Source organism: Acinonyx jubatus, chromosome E1 (genome assembly GCF_027475565.1).
Source record: "Acinonyx jubatus isolate Ajub_Pintada_27869175 chromosome E1, VMU_Ajub_asm_v1.0, whole genome shotgun sequence".
Classification (NCBI taxonomy): domain Eukaryota; kingdom Metazoa; phylum Chordata; class Mammalia; order Carnivora; family Felidae; genus Acinonyx; species Acinonyx jubatus.
Genome location: NC_069397.1, coordinates 43,056,913 through 43,081,562, shown reverse-complemented (window position 1 = coordinate 43,081,562; position 24,650 = coordinate 43,056,913). Strand labels below are relative to the sequence as shown.

At 37.1% G+C, this 24,650-nt stretch overlaps 1 protein-coding gene across 1 annotated transcript in view; it reads left to right on the top strand.

Moving 5' to 3' along the window:
* Positions 1 to 24,650, top strand: part of NSF (N-ethylmaleimide sensitive factor, vesicle fusing ATPase) — a 146,918-nt gene that overhangs the window by 25,190 nt on the left and 97,078 nt on the right. Inside the window, exons 3-8 of the mRNA XM_027052017.2 lie at positions 595 to 694; positions 4,186 to 4,225; positions 13,298 to 13,464; positions 16,193 to 16,300; positions 16,779 to 16,854; positions 19,596 to 19,751. Coding sequence (XP_026907818.1) covers positions 595 to 694; positions 4,186 to 4,225; positions 13,298 to 13,464; positions 16,193 to 16,300; positions 16,779 to 16,854; positions 19,596 to 19,751 — 647 coding nt within the window. The remainder of the gene's footprint in view (positions 1 to 594; positions 695 to 4,185; positions 4,226 to 13,297; positions 13,465 to 16,192; positions 16,301 to 16,778; positions 16,855 to 19,595; positions 19,752 to 24,650) is intronic.

The following is a 24,650-nucleotide window of genomic DNA, read 5'->3' as shown; positions in this document are numbered from 1 at the left end:
TTCTCCTCCTTTTATTCTATTTGATGTGAAATAGAGGCACCTGGGTGGCTCAGTTGGGTAAATGTCTGGCTCTTGGTTTTGGCTCAGGTCATGATTTCGTGGTTGGTGGGTTCGAGCCCCATGTCTGGCTCTGTGCTGACAGTATGGAGCCTGCTTGGGATTCTCTCGCTCTCTGCCCCTTCCCTCCCTCAAAATAAATAAACCTAAAAAAAAAAAAAAAAAGATTGGAAATAATTCTCAGGAGAGGAATTTCTTCTAATTTTTACTTAAAATCAAAGATTCTAAATCATTATCTTCAGTTTTATGTAAATTGGAAATGATATTTTGGATGGTATGTATGCTCTTGAACTTGGTCCCGATTGTGCTTGATGTGTGCTTGTACCAAGGTACCCCTTCTGCCTGGAAAAAATTTTGAATTGCTGACAGTTTTTAGAAATGAAATTTGTGGTTCTCTTCCTTCGGGACTCTCAAACACTCTGCCATGTTTCCACCTGGTACTCATGAAGCATCAGTTGTTGGAAACGAACACATACACAGGAGTTAATGTTTCTATTTCCTTTGACATGGAATATTAACTATGTTTCCGTCTTTTAGGCACGTGATTGTGAGGACTTCTCCCAACCACAGGTATACATTTACACTGAGGACCCACCCATCAGTGGTTCCAGGGAGCATCGCATTCAGCTTACCTCAGGTAACCCAGATGCTAGTTTATTCTCTTCCATTCTGAAAAGTCCTAGAAGAATCAATTTGTTTCAAGCAAGCATCTTCCTATAACTGTATTGATTCATATTGAAGAAAAACATCTAGGTGTTTATATAAGGAATTTAAAGATGCATTCTTAATTGCCCATTTCTACTATACCTTCCTTTTATTGCCTTGATTTTTTTTTTTCCTAATTTAAAAAAATTCTGTGCCAATACCAGGTAGCTATCAGATTAAGTCTCAGGTTATTTCAGTGTTAACTTGCAGGGTAAGAAAATATATTAAAATAACATTTACTGGGGCGCCCGGTTGGCTCAGTCGGTTAAACGTCCAACTTCGGCTCAGGTCATGATCTTGCGGTTTGTGAGTTCGAGCTCCGTGTTGGGCTCTGTGCTGACCGCTCAGAGCCTGGAGCCTGCTTCCAATTCTGTGTCTCCTTCTCACTCTGCCCCTCCCCTGTTCATGCTCTGTCTCTCAATAACAAATAAGCATTAACAAAAAATTTAAGAAAATAAATAACATTTACTTGTACAATTGACATCTGATGACAGTGATTTTATTTTTTTTTAAATTTTTTTTTCAACGTTTATTTATTTTTGAGACAGAGAGAGACAGAGCATGAACAGGGGAGGGGCAGAGAGAGAGGGAGACACAGAATCGGAAGCAGGCTCCAGGCTCTGAGCCATCAGCCCAGAGCCCGACGCGGGGCTCGAACTCATGGACCGCGAGATCGTGACCTGAGCCGAAGTCGGACGCCCAACCGACTGAGCCACCCAGGCGCCCCTGATGATAGTGATTTTAAAATGCAGTGATGTTGGGGTGCCTGGGTGGCTTAGTCGGTTAAGTGTCTGATTTCAGCTGAGGTCATGATCTTGCGGTTCATGGGTTTGAGCCCCATATCAGGCTCTGTGCTGACAGCTCTTAGCCTCAAGCCTGCTTCAGATTCTGTGTCTCCCTCTCTCTGTGGCCCTCCCCTGCTTGTGCTCTGTCTCTCTCTATCTCTCTTTCAAATATAAATAAATATTAAAAGAATTAAAAAAGAAAATGCAATGATGTCACACTAATGAATGTGATATGAGTAGTTATCTCAAATTACAGTTTTTTTAAAGGTTTTTATTTATTTTGAGAGACAGAGTGCGTGTGTGCACATGTGAGGGAGAGTGGGGGAGGGGCAGAGAGTGAGGGAGAGAGAATCCTGAGCAGGCTCCACGTTGCCAGCACAGAGCCCAGTGCGGGGTTCAATCTCACAAACTGTGAGATCATGATCTGAGCTGAAACCAAGAGCCAGATGCTGAATCAACTGAGCCACCCAGGCACCCCTCAAATTGCAATTTAACTTGCTGGGCTTTATAATGAGTGGAAGGATTATGATTACATTTATAACTGTTGGTGGATCCTGTGGTGGGAAAACTGGCTAGCATTGTCCACAGGCACCTAATACGTAGTTGAGGAGCACTGCAGGTACTAGTCTGTGTCCTTTTGTACCTTATCGTCTTACTCATGCTGCTGATCCCATAGTCCTCAGCAATGTAATAGAACCCTGATCTCCTTCCAGTATGTTTGTAAGCAGTGATTTACTACCCTGGAGGTTGAAGGAAAGAGATTAAACACTCTTTAGGGATCTGTTAAAGATCTCTTGAAGCTCTGAAAGATTATGGGAGATCTTTACTATTCCGCTTTTCTCTATTTGAATGCCTCTTTATTATCAGGAGTACTTTCCACATTTATTTCTATACATAAGATGTTTGGGATATTTTAGAGTTTGCCAGCTTTTGCAGAGCTGGGATTTTGGTGGTCAGAAATACGGTTTTTGATTATTTCTTCTTGTTTCTCTGCTTTTTAAAAAAAAAAATTACCCTAATATTTACTATAGGCCAGGTACTATACTAATGCATAATTGCATATTTTAGCTCATTTAATTCTCAAAACAACCCCATATGATAAATACTATTACTGTCATCCTTTGAGTCTGTCTTTGGGATTGAAGTCCAGAACCTAATTGGCTGCTTGGTGACACAAAGTCTGGACTTGCTCAGCATTCTGCTCAATTCTTCATCGGCTGGAAGCAAGATGGGATGTGACGGAAGAGAGCATGAAGGGCAGGGGAGGGAGAAGTAGCCTGCGATGAGGGAGCTGGAGGGAAAGCAAGTGCTGCACATATTCACAATGCAGCATCTTCACAGTCCACCCCCAAATCCACGCTGTTTGATGAGTAGACAAAATGTGGATTTTTGGCCAAAAGTTATTTTTCTCGCTGTTCTTTGGAGCGTTACCAGTAGTGACTAATTTTGAATCCATACCAAGCCAGTCCTAAATTCCTGCCTAAACGCAGTCTGGCCTGCCTTCGTACATTCTTGCCATTGCAACCAGTCTGGACCTGGGAGAGGCTAAAGTCTACTTGCAAATGCCTGAAAATCCTTTGGCTAGTACAAAGAGTAGTCAGGAGCATCTAATGATTGGAATCCCTGCTTGGGTTTCAGGAGAGATTAGCTGACCAGTTTTAATTTAGTTTTCATGAATTGAGTGTCTTTCTTTTTGAGATATCCTAAGAAACAGTATAAGTAACCATAGTATGTTTAGAACACTGAAATATCTGATACTATGAAGGCCTTCAGGAGCAGTATAGTGTGCAAAGGACCTTCCTACTCAATGAGGCCAGTTTTATTGTACAAAGGCAAGCTTTGTATGTTTTTGAATAGATGTTCAGATATAAAGTATAGCATATAAATATGTTTCCTGGGGCTGCTGTAGCAAAGTACCACAGAGTGGGAGGCTTAAATTTATTCTCTTGCAGTTTGGGAGTCTAGAAGAACGAAATCAAAGTGTCAACAGGGCTGTGCTCTGTCCAAAGGCCTTATAGAAAAATCTGTTCCATGCTTAGTTTCTGGTGTTGCCAACAAACTTGGATATTGCTTGACTGGTAGATGTATCACTTCAGTCTGTTTCCATCGTCACATGACTTTCTCCCCATGTATCTGTCTGTCTCTTCTTATAAGGACACCAGGTCATATTGGTTTATGGTCTATCTTAATTTTATATGACCTTTTTTTTTTTTTAAGTTTATTTATTTATTTTGAGAGAGGGGAGGGAGGGGCAGAGAGAGAGGGAAGAGAGAGAATTCCAAGCAGGTTCTGCACTGTCCGTGTGGGGCTCTAACTCACAAACCATGAGACCATGACCTGAGCCGAAATCTAGAGTCGTTTGCTTAACCGACGGAGCCACCCAGGTGCGCCTGACCTCATCTCAACTTGACTGTATTTCCACAAAGACACTTTTCCAGATATGGTTGTAATCATATGTGCCAGGAGCTAAGACTCCAGCATATCTTTGTGGATCACAGTTCAACACACAACACTAAACCACGTTTTGATCTTTGGATGTGTTCCTGTTACTGAAATTCATAGACATTCCCCTTTTCCTCATTTCTATAATTTTTATTGATTTGGTTTTAAGTGTCTTTTTTTTTCTTTTATTTTATAGCGAAAATGGGCTGGACTTTCTATTGGGCAAGAAATAGAAGGTAGGTAATTTTTTTTTTTTTTTTAGCTACCTGATGTGGATTTTCTTTATGATTTTCTCATAGTTGTGGAAATCTGTAAAATTTTCTGTTGCTGGTCATCAGGGCCATTAAACATTCATCCTATTTATATTACTGGTTAGACATATGAGAATGGAAAGTAAATAGTTATGGTACTTACATCTGCCTGAAAATTACAATCTAATGGGGGAGAGAATATCCACTTATTCATAGCTCACACAATGTGTACAGAGTAAATAAGTGCACAAGTGTTACCATTGGGACCTCTGTGTGAAAGTGCTAAGATGGAATGGGAGTGGATGAATTGGTTGGAGGCTGAAAAATCAGCCAGAGAAATCTTTTTAGGCACTGGAGTTTTGAACATGTTTATGAAGTAGGGGAAAAGCATTACATAGTAGAGATAAGGAAGAAAGGCTCTTAAGATGGGAAATAATATCAATAAAAGACATTGAGATGGGAGCAAGCAAATCATAGGCAGTGCTCAGGAAGCATGTGTGCCTGATTGAAAGGATTTACCTGAATGAATTGTATTAAGTGATGAAAACATGCAGTTAATGGAGGGCCTAAAAGTACATACTAAAATTTTTGGATTTTATTCAAAGACAATAGAGAGCTCCTGAAGATTTCTGAGTGAGTCCATCAAAATCCTAATTTTAGAAAAGATTCTGATGTCAGTGTGGAGTATAGTGAGGAATGGGGAGAATTCAGGAGTCAAGGAAAATAGCTTGGAGATTATCTGACTTGCCTAGAATTAAGTTGAATAGGCCTTTGTGAAATTATGGCTGTGGAATAAATTTTTTAAAAGTCTAAGATATATTGAAGAGGAATAATTTGAAGAGGTATTATTTGATGATTCCATTTTACTATATACTGAGATATGTTTTCTTTTATGTTTGTTTGGAAAGATAAATCAGATTAAGTTAAGGAGAAGAAAGAGTGGCAGTATTTAAGCAAACGGTATACTTATTTTAATGAAGTGTGTATCTTATAATGAAGTTATCACAGTTCATTGGGGGAGGGCATGGAAAGAAGGTTATGACTTCAGGAGGAAAAAAGGACTAAGCTACTTGTGGATTATAAGCCAAGGGACAAATAAGCAAATATTGGCATTGTCTCCTAGGCACTGTGTCAAAATTGGGAAAATGGACTATGAATCTTCTTGTCACCTAGTTTCATGTCAACTTCATGGGTACGGCAGGAGAAGGAGAGAAGAAGCCAAGAATACTTAAGTCAGCTTTTTTTCTGCTTGCTTTTAAAACCTAAAAAATTGGATATTTACAAAAAATTTGCAAAAATAAGAGAATTCCTATATACTATTTTTACCAGATTCACCAGTTACCATATTTTTAAAATTCATTTCCTCTCTTTCCCTACACACGTGCGCATACACATTTCTTTTCTTAAGCATTTGGGATTAAATTGCAGAAATCATTCCTCTTTACATCTCATACTTTAGTGTATATTTCCTGAGGACAAAGCTATGCTCTTACAGTAATCAAATTCAGGAAATTAAACGTTAATGTAATTAAATGTTGAAACTTTAATCTCTAGTTCATATTTCAGTTTTGTTAATTGTCCCAGTGATTTCCTTTACAACATGTTTTTCCTTCTCAGCAGATGATCCAGTTTGGGATCGTGTATTGTACTTAGTTGTCATTTCTCTAATCTTTGGCTTTTATTTTTTTCCTTTCATGATGGTGATATTTTTGAAGAATACATTTATAGGATAGGTTATTGAAGTTTCAGTTTTGTAAGATGGAGAAGTTCTGAAGATCTAATGTGTAGAAGGGTGACTGTAGTTAACAATGCTGCGTGCATACTTAAACTTTGCCAAGTGGGTAGATCTTAAGCATTGTCATCACACATGCATGTGCACACACACGCAGAGAAAGAAAATGGTTCGTGTGCACTGAGAAGGAGGTATATTATGTTATCAGGGTTTATTGTCTGCTATGTATCTGTAAGCTCTACTTTACTAATTATGCTGTTTAGATCTTCTGTATTCTTAATGGAATTACTTGCCCTGTATGGCACTGAAACTGGTGTGTTAAAATCTTAGTGTTCTTCTGTTCTATTTTTCCTTGCATCTCCTGTAGTATCTACTTTACATAGTGGTTTCTATGTTATTTGGTATGTAGATATTCATAACTGTTATATTTTTAATGTGAATTGTGGCTATTAGCATCATAAAGTATCCTTCTTCGTCTTGTTTAATGTGTTGTAAATTATACTTTGATGTCAGGATTACAAACCCTGCTTTCTTATTGTTTTTAATTTGCTCAGCATATCTTTGCCCATCGCTTTACTTTTAGCTTTTCTGAACCCCTGTGTTTTAGATGTGTCTGTGGTATACAGTACAGAGTTGGGTTTTGGTTTATGAGCTAATTTAAAAATCTTCTAATAGGTTTATTAAACCCTTTCATAGTTCTTGATATTACTGATATATTCAATCTCAGTTCTGTTATCTTCCATTTTAGTTGTGTTTCTCTATTTGGTATATCACCTTGGCTATTTTTAATTTTTTATTTTGGTATTTAGGAGTATTTATATTTTTGTTTTAGTGACTACTTTTGCATTTATACCTCTCATAGTACCCTTGGTCCCCCCCCCCCTTTTTTTTCTTGACCTTTTCAAAAACTCTGTTCTGTCAGTTCTAAGTGATATCCTTTGACTCTCTTCTGTTGCCTGTATAGCAGTTAATGATAATTTTCTACCCCCCACTCTCCTCCAATTTTGTTTGTTGCTTTCTTTTTAAATTAAAAATTTTTTTAAGTAGAAGAAGGAAATTTTCTAAAATTGAGGTATAACTGACATATAACATTATATTAGTCTCAGGTATATAACATAGTGATTCAATAGTCGTATACATTGCTAATGATCACTACAGTAAGTCTAGTTAACATCCATCATCATATATAGTTACAAAAACAGTTTTTTTCTTGTGATGGGAACTTTTAAGATATACTCTCTTAGCAACATTCAAATATGCAATTTAGTATTATGAACTATAGTCACCATGCTCTACATATTAGTTGCTTTCTTTCTACTTTGTCAGAGCATGATGTTTATATGCTATTCTTCCACACATGACCCCATACTTGTTTTCGTCTTAACTCTACAATTAAGTCACTTAAATGATTATGATAGTCCTTTTGCCAGTTTCTACTTGGTTGTATAAAACCTATGATCTAGTACATTCCTCTAGGAAGTATATATGTGTATAGGTGTTCATTAAGTTCTTGCATATTCAAACTGTTTTTCTATATCTTTGCTCTTTCAAATGTAGCTTGGCTTGCATAGACATAGAATTCTTGGCTTGTTTTCTTGAATTTCTTGAAAATACTGATCACAATTGCCTTGCCTTGTATGATGCTCTTAAGAGGTCTGATGCCAGTCGAATTTTCTTACCTTTATAAGTAATTCAGTTTTTCTGCCTGGGAGCCCTGAGGACTTTTCTGTATTTAAAGTGTAATATTCTTATTAGGATATTCTAGGTCAATGACCAATGGATATAATGGGTCACTTCAATATGCAGATTTAAGTTTTTGTTTATTTCCAAAATTTTTCTTAGATTATGGTTTTGAACATTAGTTCTGGTCCAGTTGTTTTGATTTTCTTCCTAGGGGCTCTAATTATATGTATGTTAGTCCTTGTCTGCCTATCTTCCATTTCAACTGCTTTCTCTTTGTTCTTTTAAAAGTCTTTCTTTCTTTTATTTTTATTTTCTTGGTTGTTTTCCTCTTCTTTCACTGCCTCTTACTAAATTGTAATTTGAATCTACTCTCCTATGGGCACTTTATAATTTATTATTCACTCTGAAATAGTTTTATCTTTTTCTTCAGTTTCTTTCCTGAGTTCCACAAACTCTCATTGCATTTCTTTTGTCTATTTGTGTTCTTATTTTTTAATCTTCTGATTTTAGATGTTTTGTTATTTTTCTAAGTACTTGTTTGAGGATATTTAATTCAGTTTAAAGTGTTACGCATATTTTTTTCTAGTTCATGGTTGATTTCTTTGGGGGAAGACACTTCATCAGCTGAAATGCTGCAGTATTTTGTTATGTGTTATGTTTTCTTTTCATAGTAAACTTGTGGAGTTATTTTTTAAAATTTTCATGGGAACTTCTTTTTATTTATTTTTTCCTTAGAGGGAACTGATATATTGGGGTTATCTCTCTTTTGTAGATTTTATTTTATTTTATTTTTAAAATATTTATTTCTTTTGAGAGAGAGAGAGTGGGGGAAGGGCAGAAAGAGAGGGAGAGAGAGAATTCCAAGCAGGCTCCACACTCAGTGCAGACCCTGACGTAGGGCCCAATCTCACAACAATGAGATCATGACCTGAGCTGAAATCAAGAGTCAGACACTTAACAACTGAGCCACCTAGACACCCCTAAGATTTTATTTTTTATTTATTTTTTATTTTTTTTTCAACGTTTATTTTTGGGACAGAGAGAGACAGAGCATGAACGGGGGGAGGGGCAGAGAGAGAGGGAGACACAGAATCAGAAACAGGCTCCAGGCTCTGAGCCATCAGCCCAGAGCCCGACGCGGGGCTCGAACTCCCGGATCGCGAGATTTTGACCTGGCTGAAGTCGGACGCTTAACCGACTGCGCCACCCAGGCGCCCCAGATTTTATTTTTTAAAGTAATCTCTACACCCAACATGGGGCTTGAACTCACAACCCCGAGATCAAGAGTTGCATGCTCCACTGACTCAACCAGCCAGGTGCCCCAATATTGGGGATATCTTTAGGTGGCTTTTTTTTTCCCTTTGTGGAAATAGGATGAAGGATAAAATTTTTTGATTGGTGTAAAAATAAAGGAAATTACTTTAGATATGGGTAGCTGGTGGGGAGAGTTGCATAATTAGTGCTTTCCAAATTTGCCTGAGAGAAACATCTGGAGAGTTTGTTAAAAAAAAAAAAAAAAAAAAAAAAAAAAAAGATTCTCAGGCCCTTTCCTTTAGGAATATGATTCCTGAATCTGTGTTTTTAACACTCATTGTTAAGTGGTTCCTCAGCCACATTTTGGGAGACACTGACAAGTGATTCTCTTTATTATAATCCCCTCACCTGAAGCAGGGTGAGAAGCTGAAACAGTGAAGGAATTCAGCACCGAAGTGAAGTAGGTCAGTGTATGAAACCAAGGTTCCTTATTTACAGACATTGGTAGAAATGAAAATGTATTAGTGAGAAAATGAGTGTGTATGTAGCTTAGGTTGCTTATTTCTTCAAACATTTTTCTGAATACAGGTAAGAGAGCACTTAAGTTTAACCTTTAATGTAGATACATTCTGTTGTGGAAAGGTATGGAAATTCAAGGTAATAAATCTTGATGAGTTGAGAAATGTATTTTGTGACTTAAATTATATTTAAAGCATTCTTCTGCTACCAGAAATGGTTGTCTTGATGGTAGAGTTATTCTTTTTTTTTTTTAAGCTTTTTTTTTTTTTTTAAATTTTGAGAGACAGAGAGTATGTGTGCATGTGTGTGCAGGAGGGGCAGATAGAGAGGGAGAGAGAGAATCCCAAGCAGGGTCTGCACTAGCAGTACAGTCCGTTCTTTAAAAGGTGAATCAAACGGGGTGCCCATCTGTTTGGGTGTCTGACTCTTGATTTCAGCTGAGGTCATGGTCTCACGGCACATGGGGTCAAGCTCCGCATAGGGCACTGTGCTGACAGTGCCTGCTTGTGACTCTCTTTCTCTCTTTCTCTCTCTCTTTCTCTTAATAAATAAATAAACATTTTTCTTAAAAGGTGACCCAAATAGATTTAATGGTCAAAGTTATAAAACTAAATGATCAAGTGGGACTTAGGGGGGTAAGCTTGGGACAAGGAAGGGTTTGGAGGCTTGAGTGATGTAGATGATGTGGCCATAAAGGTAGAAAACTGATTCAGTGTGGTAGTGATGTGGGCGCAGTTAGGGTAGGATGTGTGGTATGAAGGGGAGTGCTAATTCAAAGATTCTGGAACAGGAGTTTCTGTCTGTAGGGTGAGAATTTTTTGCAGTCAGGTCAGTGATTTTAGTGTGAAGGAATCTTCTAGAAGAATCATTTAGTCTTCTCTCCATCTGGAGATGCCGTATTTTAGGTATTACAGACTGATGTTCAATTAACATGTTTTTGACATCATCATATACCTTTTTCATTGTAATGTTTATTCATTGTAACTGTTTATTCAAATACTGTCTATACATTCTTTGCTTATAAAAATAATTTTTATTAGTCTTTGACATTAAATTGCTATAAATCTTAAAATAAGAAAACATTCTCAATCTTATGGTCCTTTGCTTGTGGATGCTTCAGGGCATCTGGCCCTTTGAGGCTGACAATGGTGCTGACCATGGTGCTGCCTGTGGCGCTGTCCATGGTACTGCCCACAGCATCTGAAATTCTAAGAGCTTGGTCTTTTCTATTTAGGAACACTAACCTTAAAGCACATTTGAAAAACTATAGTCAGTAATAATGATATTTTAATACACTTAAGTTTCTTGATATATAGATGATACACACTCATATATAAACACATGTGTGTATATGTATATACATGTACATGCATTATGTTATAGAATTGTTTTTCAGTCTTTATTTTTATTTTTAATTAAAAATTTTTTTAATGTTTATTTTTGAGAGAGAGAGAGAGAGAGCACGAGCAAGGGAGGGGCAGAGAGAGAGAGGGACACACAGAATCTGAAGCAGGCTCCAGGATCTGAGCTGTCAACACAGAGCCTGACGTGGAGCTCGAACTCACGAATTGTGAGATCATGACCTGAGCCGAAATCGGACACTTACCTGACTGAGCCACCCAGGAGCCCCTATTTTTGAGTCTTTAATGCATGTAATGATGTCATACGGTATGAATCTTTCTGCAATATAGTTTTTTATTCAATATATATATTTTTAAGTTTATTTATTTATTTTTGATAGAGAGAGAGCACAAGTGGGAGAGGGGTAGAGAGAGAAGGAGAGAGCACAGAGCCTGATGTAGGGCCCAAACTCACGAACCATGACCTGAGCTGAAACCAAGAGTCAGACACTTAACTGACTAAGCCACCCAGGCCCCCTTCAATATTTTGTTTTAATAGCCATATTTATTAAATATATATCAAGTTTTTATTTTGATTGCTGTCTGGTATTCCACATTATGAATATGCCACATTTTATTCATTATTTCCTTACTGATCACTGTTTTTTTCAGTATTGACTGTTGAAAATAATGGTGCAAGGAACCTCTCCATTTTTAGGCAAATGTTCAGGAGTCTTTGGGACAGACACCTGGAAATGGAATCGATGAATCAACTTATTCATTTTTACATTAACATTTCCTTCTGTACTTACCTTCACTATGTGAGGAAACAATTAGGCTGTCTTGTTTATGAAAATTACTCAATGTATAACCTGTATTTTCTAGGAAATGTTAAGAAAGAACAAAACACTGAGAAGTAGAGGCAAGAAAATATCTGAAACTTTCAGCTGAGATTTGGACTTACTCTTTGATCTTCAGTGAATTTTCTATTCCTTACTCTGGCTTTCTTAGTTATTTTGCTTTTGAAAATGTTTGTCTTTAAAATATGTGTGTACCCCTTTACAACAGTAAGCCAGGATATAAAAATATGATTGTATAAGCAATTTCATTCAGAGAATATAGAGAAAATCTTTAAATCTAATTCAACTGGCTAGACTATAAGAAATAAATTTAGAATAGAATTTAGGGTATGAAAGAATCATAAGGTTTATGTGGTCCTCATAAGGTTTATATAGTCCTGTCTTCTTGTTTTACAAATGTGACAAATCAAGGCACAGAGAGCTAGATGATTTACTTTGAGTTTCTAGTTACTAACAGAATCTATTGAAACACAGACTCCAAAGTCCCTTTGTCTTGCCTCCTTTGTTACCAGCATGGAAATTGGGTTTTTTGCTGTCAGGTGTTGTTCATACAAAGATGAGTTAAAAACGTCCTTGGCTTCTTTTACATGTTATACATGTAGTACTTACCATAGTTCGCTGGCTATAGTAGGTGTTCAGTAAATATATATTTTTTCAAAAGCTTATTTATTTATTTTGAGAGAGACAGAGACAGTGCGAATAGGGGAGGGACAGAGAGAGAGGGAGAGAGAGAATCCTAAGAGAGAGAGAATCTCTTGGAGAGAGAGGCTCCAAGCTACCAGTGCAGAGACTGATGCGGGGCTCAAACCCATGAAGCTGCGAGATCATGACCTGTGCCAAAACCAAGAGCTGGACGCTTAACCAACTGAACCACCTGGGTGCCCTAGTAAATGTTTTTATAGTATTAAAAAAGAAATGCCAGGGGTGCCTGGGTGGCTCAATCAGTTAGGCATCTGACTTCGGCTCAGGTCATGATCTCACAGCCGTGAGTTTGAGCCCTGCATCGGGCTCTGTGCTGGCAGCTCAGAGCCTGGAGCCTGCTTCAGATCCTGTGTCTCCCTCTCTCTCTCTGCCCCTCCCCTGCTCACACTCTGTCTCTCTCTCCTTCAAAAATAAATAAACATAATTTTTTTTTTTTTTAAAGAAATGTCGAACTTTAAATCGCTCTGGAGTAATTTATTTTTTCTCAAGCTTTGTTTTTTTTTTTTTTTTTTTGTCCTGCATAGTAACTTGCTAGAACAAAAGAGTACACACTTCTCACCTTAGCTCTTGCTTGTGTCAAACAAAAATCTTTTTTGAAAGCAGCGTGTTATGCCAACTCCACTGGGACTTCCCATACTATCATTTGTCCTCTGTTAAATGAGAAGGAGGAAGATGTAGAGACCATGTGGGGAGGGCTGTGATTTCCCATAAGAGTTGGGTGAGGGGTAAAGGTAGAGGGAGAATGCTGTACAATGTGAACTAATTAATTCAGAGGGGAACAAAATCTCTAGTGGTTATTATCATTTTCTTTAATCTGTGCTTGTGTGTCCTGTCAGTAAAGGCCATGGAAAGCCCTCTTTTGGTCAAGTTTTGTTAGGATTCATTTATGTGAAACTTTTAGTTACTCAAAACACAGCAAGTAGTTGGTGTCCCTGTGTTTTAAGAAATGCTTCTTTTTCCCCCCTAGTATCCTTATATACATTTGACAAGGCCAAACAGTGTATTGGCACAATGACCATCGAGATTGATTTCCTGCAGAAAAAAAGCATTGACTCCAATCCTTATGATACTGACAAGATGGCAGCGGAATTCATTCAGCAGTTCAACAACCAGGCGTTCTCAGTGGGACAGCAGGTAGTTTTGAATTTTCTTTCATTTCTTCCACTTGACAGGCATTCCAGTCATTGCAGTTGTCCAAATTAATTCGACTGTTTAAAAACTGGGAGGAGCTCTGTATATGGACAGATATATCCAGTTGAGTGATAAAAAGTGAGGGTGATACGTTTGCTGAATGTCTTGAGTCCATTCAAAAAAATTCTAAAGTAACTTTTAGGTTACAATGTCAAATTTAATTACAGCAGCTTTTCCCTGTGCAAACTTGAGAATGCTGCAGACTTAAATGTTTCAGATTTCTTACTTTTTTTATTGTGAGACACTTATTTTGTCTCTGGATGGTTTTTCTTTTTCCCTGATATATTTCTGTAGAAAAGTAATTCGTAACTTTTTTGGTTCTAAACTAATTTGAGAATCTTAAGAAAATTATGTATGTGTATTTTCAGGTTTTTCTTGGAACCTCTGAAGCCCAATTTTTCTATCCTTAAAAATGATATTGCTGATCTTGCCTTCTTGCAAAAGGACTTCAGTTAGTATATTGTTAATCTCCTAGGAAGAAATTCTGTTCTTTTAAAGTTTTACTTAAAAAGCTGTGTGAGTCCATAAATTGCTGCTTGTTTGTACACATAAATAAGCGTTGCTCTTTTGGCCTTACCATTATATTTGTCTCCTTCTTTGTGACTTGTCTTAATTATTCCTGACTCCTTCCTCCTATCATAACGCCATAGCAGCAGTTCTCAAAGTATGGTCCAGAGACCTGAAGCTCTGCAGGGCGTTTGTGAAGTCAGAATTATTTTCATAACAATACCAAGGTGTTATGTCTCTTTTTCCTCTTATTCTCTCACAAATGCACAGTGGAGTTCTGCAAACTATGTGATGTGTGCTAGCTCAGCACATTGGCTATTAAAGGAGATGTGAGGGTCCAGCTGTCTTCCATTAGGCGAGACGTTAAAGAGATTTACAAAAATGTGACAGTGCCATGGTTTCCACTTATGTTTTTTATTTCAGAAATAGGTGGTTTTTTTATGTTAAAAAATATCATTTATGTTCACACATGATAAATTTATTGCTATTTTTAAATTAATAAATACATTTTAAGTTTCTTGTTCTGATTTCTACTATAGTGAATACCAGTGGATATAATCCACTTAAACAAAGGCTCTTTGAGAGTTCTCAAATAGTTTTAGGCATATAAAGGGATCATAAGACCAAAAGTTTGCAAATCACTGCTTATAGCATTCTGATCTCTAGTGACTCACCTACACTGTCTCGGAGGCTCTCACCTGGGAAAGTATGTGGAACCGGCAGGGAGAGAAGTGGTGGAAAGAAACAGCTGTTGGATGAAAGGAGTGTCATTTCTTTTGATTCTCTCACCTAAGTGAAATGGCATAAATCTGGAAGAACAAGACTAGGGATCTGGGTAATCCATACATTATGATATCAAACTTGCACAAGTGGAAACTGAGTCACTGCTAGACAGGAAAAGGTTATAGTGCATTTATTATTTTTAAGAGTACTAGAATTGGAATGAGTGATTTTTACATTCAGAGAGGGTAAATGTTGTGCCCATGGCTACACTGCCAGGGCTGTAGCTGAGACAAAAACCCATTGGTTAATTGAGCTGCTAATTAATTAAACAAGTGTTTAATGGATAACCTAGTATGTTTCAGCTACTATGTTAGGTTCTGCAGGTCAGCAGTGAACAAAATATACACAATTCCTACTCTTACAGAGCTTACTTTCTAGTTGGGGAAGACAGAAAATGAGAAATGCCATTGCTGTTAATGTTAAGTACTTGGATTTAAGTAAAATGAGATGATGCGCTGGAGGACCAGTATGGTGCTAATTGAGATTAGATGGTCCAGGAAGGCTCCCCAAGATGACAGTCAGCTGATAATTTGGTGACCACATGTCCATTGCTTTTTGAGCTGTGCTGTATTTCTTCTGGATCCCTACACTTTTTGATGAATAATTGTGCTCTCATTGCCTACCTAAATGTCATTGTTTTTACCTTTTCCTTTAGTGTTACTAGTTTAATAGCAAATGCTTTGGTATTTGTAATTATGTAAAACCTAGTATCATGCAGATATATGATTATGCAGAGAAGAAATAATACAGGGAACAAATAATACAGAGAAGAAATAAATATCTTACCCCACATCGCTGTTGTTACTTTTTATTCCCACTTGCAGTAGTCACTAGTGGCAGGATTAACAGTCAGATTTGCCTGCTGTGCTTAACTGTTATACCCCAGCATGTAGAAGAGGGCCTAGGTTATGGAAGGCGCTCAATAAATACTTGGTGAATGAATGAGCATTCACCATCTGTCTGTGAACTTGTATGGCAGGAATTTTGCATTGGTGGTGGAAAGGCATGAATTTTAGAGTCATGGACCCAAGCTTGAATCCTGGCACTATTGTTTACTATGACTCTGGTTTCCATTGCTTAAGCCCTCTCCGGATCTCAGCTCCCTTCCTAGTAAAACTGAGGAAGACTATCTGTTTCCAAGACAGTTTGTGAATATCAAGTATAGGACATCCTATATGGTTTGGCACATGAAGATACTCAGTAAATGTTAGTTCCCTTTTCTTCTCATTGCTTGTGTGAGCAGTTTGCTTGTGGAATAGATTTGAGAGGGATGTACAGGAGAAAGCTGCTTCCCTGCATTTGGAAAACACTGGTGATGATGTGAGAATCAAGCCATTGTATCATGAAGTGGTTTTTCTCCCCTTATCTCTTTTCTACATAGCTTGTATTTAGCTTCAATGAAAAGCTTTTCGGTTTGCTGGTAAAGGATATCGAAGCCATGGATCCTAGCATCCTGAAGGGAGAGCCTGCGACAGGAAAAAGACAGAAGGTATGTTTTATTTTTAATAATCATTGTGATGTGAATTGTGCAGATTAATATAACATTCCTAGCCATTCTCTTGCTCAGTGATTTCTTTTATATTATGTACTCTTTCTTTTAAGGTAGTAGGGAGAAAACATTGCTCTTATAAGCTAGTGCTGTTATTAAAGTATAGCAGAAAATACACTTACTTGTAGACTTAATAGTAATTTGAAATTTGTATGGGTACTTGTATTCCTGGTTGAATGCAGATGATGATTGTTCATAAATAATAACAAAAAGACAGACATTATCAAAAGACACATGCATTGAAATTAAATAGAAATAGTACAAGGTAGTTAGGAGAAAAATTAATTTAACTTAGATGATAGTTTGGAAGAGTTGCTTTGCTCAGAGAGACCTTATTTCCCCTTCATTTTTGGCCTTGTGTTAAGAAGTCCAGAAGTCTATTATTAGACTAACTACTACTAATTGTCTTTCTATACAGATTGAAGTAGGACTGGTTGTTGGAAACAGTCAAGTTGCATTTGAAAAAGCAGATAATTCATCACTCAATCTTATTGGTAAGATTTGCAATTTTAGAAAACTCTGAATGAAGTGAGACTGTCTCTGTTATTATATGTGCCTCAACTACCACGCTTTTCAAGTCTGGGAGAAGAATAAGGGCATCTCCATTGAGAAGGTTTATCACAAAATCATGGAGGATTTCATCACTGTCAGATGTGCTGATACAGAGAAAAAAGTTTAAAACCTTCACTAGATATCATTGTCCAATAGAAGTGTAATGTGAGCCATATGTATAATTTTTAATTTCCTAGTAACCTAGTAACCACACTAAAAATCAGGAAAAATACAGATAAAATTGATTTTTAAACTTTCAATATTGAGGTAAGTTCAGGCTTACAGAAGATTTGCAAGAATAGTGCAGAGAGGTCCGATATACCTTTCACCAGCTTCCTTGATGTTCCATCTCAAATAACTAGAGTACAGTTACCAAAACCAAGTTAACATGGTTGCATGGCCACTAACTAAAATATAGACTTTAGGGGTGTCTGGGTAGCTCAGTCAGTTGAGGGTCTGACTTCGGTTCAGGTCATGATCTCACGGTTTGTGGGTTCAGGCCCAGCGTTGGGCTCTGTGCTGACAGCTCAGAGCCTGGAGCCTGATTCGAATTCTGTATCTCCTTCTCTCTCCTACCTCCCACCTTGCTCACGCTCTCTCTCTTTCAAAAAATAAATAAACATTAAAAAAATAAAATACAGACTTTATTTGGATTTCACTAGTTTTTTCATTATGTCCTTTCTGTTCTAGGATCTGATTGAGGATCTCGCATTGCATTTAGTCATTTAATTTCTAAAGTCCTTCTCTCTGATAGTTCCTCAGACTTCCATCATCTTTCATAACCTTGAGAACTGTTCAGTTATTTGTCGACTGCCTCGTGCACGGTGGTGTGTTAAATGTGATCCTAGCGTCACTTTGGTTTGTGATTGAGTTAAATGGTGAATGTGCAGGTGAAGAAAGTCTCTCCAACAGACTCATAGCTCAGTCCTGCTCTTGTATGTTAGTCTTGCTTTTATTATATTAAAATAATGCAGATTGGTCTCTAAGAAAAGTAACTCCCCAGAATAATGACGCCATTAACTGTGTAGTAGTTCTGACTTGGGGTTGGTTTTCACTATGCCAGTGTCTACGCCAGTAGAAAGAAGAGGATTTTTGTTGGCTACACACCACGATTTCCAAGGTTACTTAACTTCAAATATGTGACCTTTTTCCTCAGTCCTTAAGTTATTCCCTTCTTACTGTTTTTTCTGAATTTTACAGTAAAATAAATGTTTCATAAAATTTGGATAGACATTCACTCAAAAATAGCTCACACACTCTAAAATTTTACAATTTGATTCTATTTTCATAATGTTTTATAATTTGTTCTTTTGCTTGACATATTTCAAGCCTCTTAATAAATATCAACAACATAATTTTTAATGACTATGCATGTTGTCTTATGGATTAGGATTTCTCAGAATCTCCAATTATTGATCCAATACATTTCTGAAGTGTTTTCTTTGTATTTTATACACCTTTCATACACCTTTTGTTAAGATGCCTTACCTTTTTTTTTAATGTTTGAGAGAAGAGAGAGGGAGAGTGCGTGCATGCAAGCAGGGTAGGGGGAGAGAGAGAGAGAGAACCCAAAACAGTCTATGTGCTGTCAGTGCAGAGCCAGACAAGAGGCTCAATCTCAGGAACCATGAGATCATGACCTGAGCGGAAATTGAGAGTCAGATGCTTAACCGACTGAGCCACTCGGGCGCTCCAAGGTGTCTTGTCTTGTGGGCATTGCATGGCTTTCATACAATGTGGGTATTTCTAAGTAATTCATGCAAAGGTGTGATTGATAGGTTTTTTCCATTGATAAATAAAATTGTGGACTGATATAGCATGCAGTAAATTTGGCCGCAAGAGGGCAGTACAGTATAAGAAATATATTTTCAGATAGCTTCAAAGAAGAAATGTTGAGTCCACAAAACTCTAACCATAAAATCACCATCTAGGGTAAACTTTTTCTAATGTGACCATTTGTTTTCTAATTTAAAAAATTGTATCACTTTCTTTTTTGTTAGTAGAATGTACTAAGGCACTTTTATTGTTTTTGAGATAGCTCATGTGGTTCTCTTGAGTTACTTTAGGTGGCACTATGACATTTAAGTTAGATAATTTTTGTCTTTGTGAAAGTGAAAACATGAATTTTGAAATTATTAAGAGTTTAGGATGATCTTAAACTTTTGTGTGCAAATGGGGAAAAACAAAAATAAGACATCAGACTTACTCAGTGCATCTTCTCAGGCTGAGGGGTTATATACAGAGTTTATAAACATCTAGATAAATACATGCATTTTTAAATACACTTGTTTCAGGAGCCTTGAGGATTATTAGATTTCAGTTGCATTTCTAGCAACTAGTATTTCCTTCATCAGATAGACACATGGTGTTTCTTCTAATCAGCCAAGTTAGTTAACTTGGTTAAGATTAGAGGCTAAGAGGACCAGGCTCCATGGATTGATCACAAATGGATGACTGTGTGAGCTTAGACATTTCACAAGTGTTTTGCTGGCCCTAAATGGGTCCAGGCACAGTAGTTAACATAGCAAAACTCATTCTTCTTATTAGAAAGTCAGCTAAGAGCATGTTCATCTTTGTAGAGGATAACTTCTCTTGATTCATTAAAGATGCCCAGTGAGTCTTCTCTTATTCCACCTGGTAATGAAGTTCTTGTTTCACATTTGATTATCTTCGTTTGACATAGGCAAAGCTAAAACTAAGGAAAATCGCCAGTCTATCATCAATCCTGATTGGAACTTTGAAAAAATGGGAATAGGAGGTCTGGACAAAGAATTTTCAGATATTTTTCGACGAGCATTTGCTTCCCGAGTATTTCCTCCAGAGATTGTGGAGCAGATGGGTGAGTTTAAAAAGGAAAATTTGATCAAATCTTATGTTGTTAAAAAAAAAAAAATGTGATGAAGTCTTTTTTTTAATAACGTTTTGAAATTATTTTTCAAACCTGCCAGTGTATTTTTGTCTTAACTTTTTCTTTTAAAAAAAGTTTCCCCCAAAATTTTTGAGGTATTAGAACTTGTAAAATTACATTTTTGTTTTATAGGGAAAATAGAAATATTTGCGGTTACTTTGTCTTATTGATTTATTTACTAATTTAAGTACGTCTGTGGATAGGACAGATTTAGAAATTTCATTTTATTTATCTATTTATGAATGTTTTCCTCTAGGGCATATTTGGAAATTTCACCTGACTCTAAAGACCCACTGTGGGTCAGATGTACCCTGCGGAATCATCGTTATCTATTAGACTGTGGGCATTGTTCTTACGTTAGTTAGCTGCTGTTGCATTACCCAGTTAGTACGTCTTCATACCTAGTAAATGGGTTCCTGGCATGTTTTGAAATTAGATAAGTTTGATCCAAAGAGACAAATGTAGGATATACATGGAAGTTTCCATATTGCATACACAGAAATGTGCTGTTCATTTATCATTTTCTTCTTGAAGTTTTATTTAATTTATCCGTGTGTGAAGTGGCTTTATTTTCCCTAGTGGAAATGCTGTCATGACTGTTTCCATATCCATATCATATAGGTTGAATTGGAATGTGAGCCGCGGAATATCTGAGAAAGGAATGTATAACAGCTTCTGGCAGACTATTAGTATAAAAACAGTATCTAAAGAAAAACCCTGAAGGAATACGAATATATCACTCCCCTCACCCTCCCTCATTCTTTATCTTTACGTTGCTACTGGCAGATAAAAGTGTGGTGGGGAAGAGAACTGCTGTGTAGGCACTAAGTGCTTGGTTCTGTTAGCCTCCTGTTGTTGGTGGCCTCCCTGCCTGGCCGCTCGCTGTGATAAATTACAGCACAGCACACACCTGTTCGCTGGGTAAAGGTCGAGTTTGGAATTGGATTAAGAGAAAATGACAGAGACCCTCATCACCTGAGTTTTACACACCTCGAGATGGCAATAACATACTTTTTTATCTGAAAGATACAAAGGCCAAGTCCATAAAAAACCAGAATTTTAATTTGGAACATAGTAAAAAATGTGGTAATTCACTATCTTGGTCATGTGTATTTTGAAAGTTTATGGACTCATTGTCAAGACATGGAAATACTGTTTAGGTTATTTTGGGTGTGAGGAGAGATAAAAGGATGATCTTAAATGTTCTAGATTATTCTTGTGGAATGTTTTTACTAATTTTCCAGACTGAGAGAGTCTAATGATTCTGTTTCTTTGAACATTTATATTATCTGGCTAACAAGTAGAAAATCAACTGCTTCTGTTATAAACTATATCTTTTCATTATATTATAATATTTTCTCACAGTTTGGAAGCTATTAAGGATTCCGTTATTCAGATACGAGTTTCCTGTTTGTGCGTTATCCAAACCCTGCTCATTAGGGCCTCTGTCTGCAGTTAGGTGGATAATGAGTGAAGGAGCAAAACTCCTATCGGTCGATTTGTGACTTTGCCAGCTGTTGAAGAGGTTGGAATTCAATCAAAACAGATTTGGGATTTTTGAGTGACTTTATGAATCTGTGTTTCTGTAGTCCATATCGAAATTAGTTAAATTATAATACTTTGCTTTTTGTATAATACTTTGCCTTTGTGAGTGCTACTATCCAAAACCTTTTTTCGTGGATTTATTTTTCTAATATTTTTACATTAATTGGACAAAAAATGGGTTCTGTTCTTTAAAAAAATTTTTTTTCTCTTTATGGCTTTTGGCCATCAAGATGCATGTGTTAACAAATTGATTCAAAGGACAAAAAGTATTAAAAAAAACTACCTTTACTTTTGAACTAAGTTGAAAGACATTATTACAATTTTTTTTTTATTCTGAATGAAGATTCTCAATGTCATAAAGCTACATTTTTATGGTAAAAAGGCTGGGAAATAATTCTCTTGCTGTGCATGTGTCATTCCCTGTTTCCGTTAGAGTCTTCTTTTTCCCTTTGAATTTGGGGGGGAATTCCATAGTAGAGTACCTCATTGCGGTGCAAGAACAGTATGGTTATAAAATTCTCATTAGGTTTTGATAAAGGCATATAAAAGTGCAGATTGCTACATTTTGTATAGAATAAAAAGTAACACTACACAGGTCCTTTTTATATGTATACCCTGTGTTCTTTTACCCTGTCAGGTGGGGGAACAAAATTGGCTGATTTCTTCCTCACTTTATTAATTAAATAGATAAACCTCTGTGGTTTTGGGATCCAACTGGACACTGGGTGTAATTGTTTAAATCGATTAAAATGGAAAAAAATAGTGATTAGTAAAGAATAATTTATGTAGATTATGGGACCGTTCTGTTTTGTTTTAAGCAGAGAACTCTTTTACTTTTGGCTTGAGACCAAATCATTGTGTGTACCATGGAGTCTAGAATTGGGTCTACTTTGTAAGCAGGAATCTTCACTAAATGGATCTTTTTGCCTATATATCAAAGTTGTGAGCTCACAGAATGATAAATTTAGAATTCTCTCTCATTGTGTTTATGAATAGTTATGCTTTTAGGTAATACAGTTCTTTTGCTTGTAAAGCTTCATGTTACCTTCAGGATTGAAAATATAGTTTAGATATATATGGAATGTTGCTTTGAGGAGGTATAGGAAGACTAAAGGGCTAACCAGAGGCACATGGTTCTGCAGGAACATTAAAGGTCAGATGAGGTCACGCACCTGCAATAAATGTCCTAGGAGCACCCAGGGTAGAAATGTGGGCATCACACACTGGTATCTGCAAGTCTCAGCAAATAAACTCAGCAGCTTATTGCTGTCCTTGAGCACACTCAAGTGTCAGCCGAATATGTCCTTCCGCTCAGACATTTACTACACTTATTCCCTTCCATGCAGTTTTGGGGAGAGTGTTCTGGATAATCGATTGATTACCTCAGTTCTCATTGTAGCTCTTTTGTTGGCAAAGATAGAGATTCTGTAGAGAAACTTGATTTTTCCGCATCCCTGGCAGTTACCCCTAAATTGTAAGTGCCAGAGCAAAACAAAACAAAAAACAAAACCAAAAAACCTTCTTCAAAGAACAGTGGAATAGTTGTTAAAGAATTAGCATCTCTTAATGTAGTTTTAGGACTAGGTTTACATGTATCCAAGGAAAGGGCCTTTAGCAGAAGTTACCCGTTGTAGGGCTAGAAGGAAAAGGGCTTGGAGACCGAAGGGCCTCCAGCTTCACGCTGTCTTGTGGTGACTCTGTATCTTGCAGATATCCAGGCCACCTGGTGGGGAGGAGAGCCTCTGTTAGGGTCTTGTGCTCCCCCCCCCCCCCGCCCCTTCTTTGAAACTGACACTGTTCTTTTTGGTCGCCTTTCTTCAAGTCTCCCTCTCTAAGCCCATTTTCAATCTGTAGTTTTAAGGTTTCTTTTGAAATCCTAAAGAAAAGCAACTCCTTTCTGATATCATATGTGAAACTGCAGTTACTCTATGGAGTAGAGCTGCCGAGAAGATAAGGAGCCTCTCAATCACAGGCGGACATCTTTCACATGCTAAGAACAGTGCAAAAAAAAAAAAAAAAATACTGTGGAAGAAAGAGCACTGAGGTTTTGTGCGCCATATTTGAGAGAGAGGGAGTTCTTGCTCAGATTAACATAAACACTGACACTGTTAAAATGCATTTTCACACCCCCACTCATGAGGAGAGATTGCAATTTAAATGGGGGTTAAGACATCTAGCCGAACTCCAGGGCTCTGTAAAAGGAACCCTAAGGCTAAAGAGCTTATCTGAAATTTGAAAAAAAGAAAAAAAAATGAAGCTTTCTGACATTCATCTTTTTTCCTTGTATTAGTCATAACTTGCTTTTCAGCTATATTTTAGGTTTTGAATGCCAACCTGACATCTGTTCAAGTCTGCCTGTAATTTATTGGGAAAGGAAAAGAAAGCAATTGCTCACTAGTTAGAGATGCAAAACTTCCCCCTTCTGCTTTTCCACAAAGTACTTGTGGATGATACTTGGATATGAAGAAGTAACAGTTTACTAATTTACTAATTCTAACTTTCATGTTGGGAAAATGTATAAAGTTCTTTTTTTTTTTACTTAGAAGAAGAAATGGCTTATGACCATGTGATTTCCAAAATCTCTGAAGCAGTATTTAGAGCTAAAGCACACACTCTAAAAAAAATACTATAGGTAACTTTTTATAAGTTGACATTTTTAACCTTGAATTAGTTCTTCCATTGGTTTTGGTTTTTTAAGTAAAATTTACTTACATTTGAACAGGAATAATGTAGCTATGCTAATATCTCAGAGTCAAATAATATATAAATTCAGTTGACATTTTTTAATCAATAGACTTTTAGAAATAAATCTTTTGAGGAGGCAGAGCTGTCTGTAGAGTCTAGTGGATTAGATTTGCTGGCAACTGCAGGTGAGTTACAGATCAAGAATTGGGTCACTGTCCACCAGTAAGGAAATAATTAAATAAACTATGCTACATCCTCTTACCCTCATTATGGAATACAGCAAAGCAGATCTTAAAATGATACAGATCCAAATGTACAGACATTTTTTTTTAATGTTTATTTATTTTTGAGAGAGAGAGAGACAGAGCGTGAGTAGGGGAAGGCAGAGAGAATGAGAGAGAGAGAGAGAGAGAGAGAGAGAGAGACATACAGAATCCGAAGCAGGCTCCAGGCTCCGAGCTGTCAGCACAGAGCCCAACGCGGGGCTTGAACCCACAAGCCGTGAGATCATGACCCGAGCCGAAGTCGGATGCTCAACTGCCTGAGCCACCCAGGTGCCCCCACACATGTTTTAATAAAAAAAAAAAAAAAAAAAAAAAA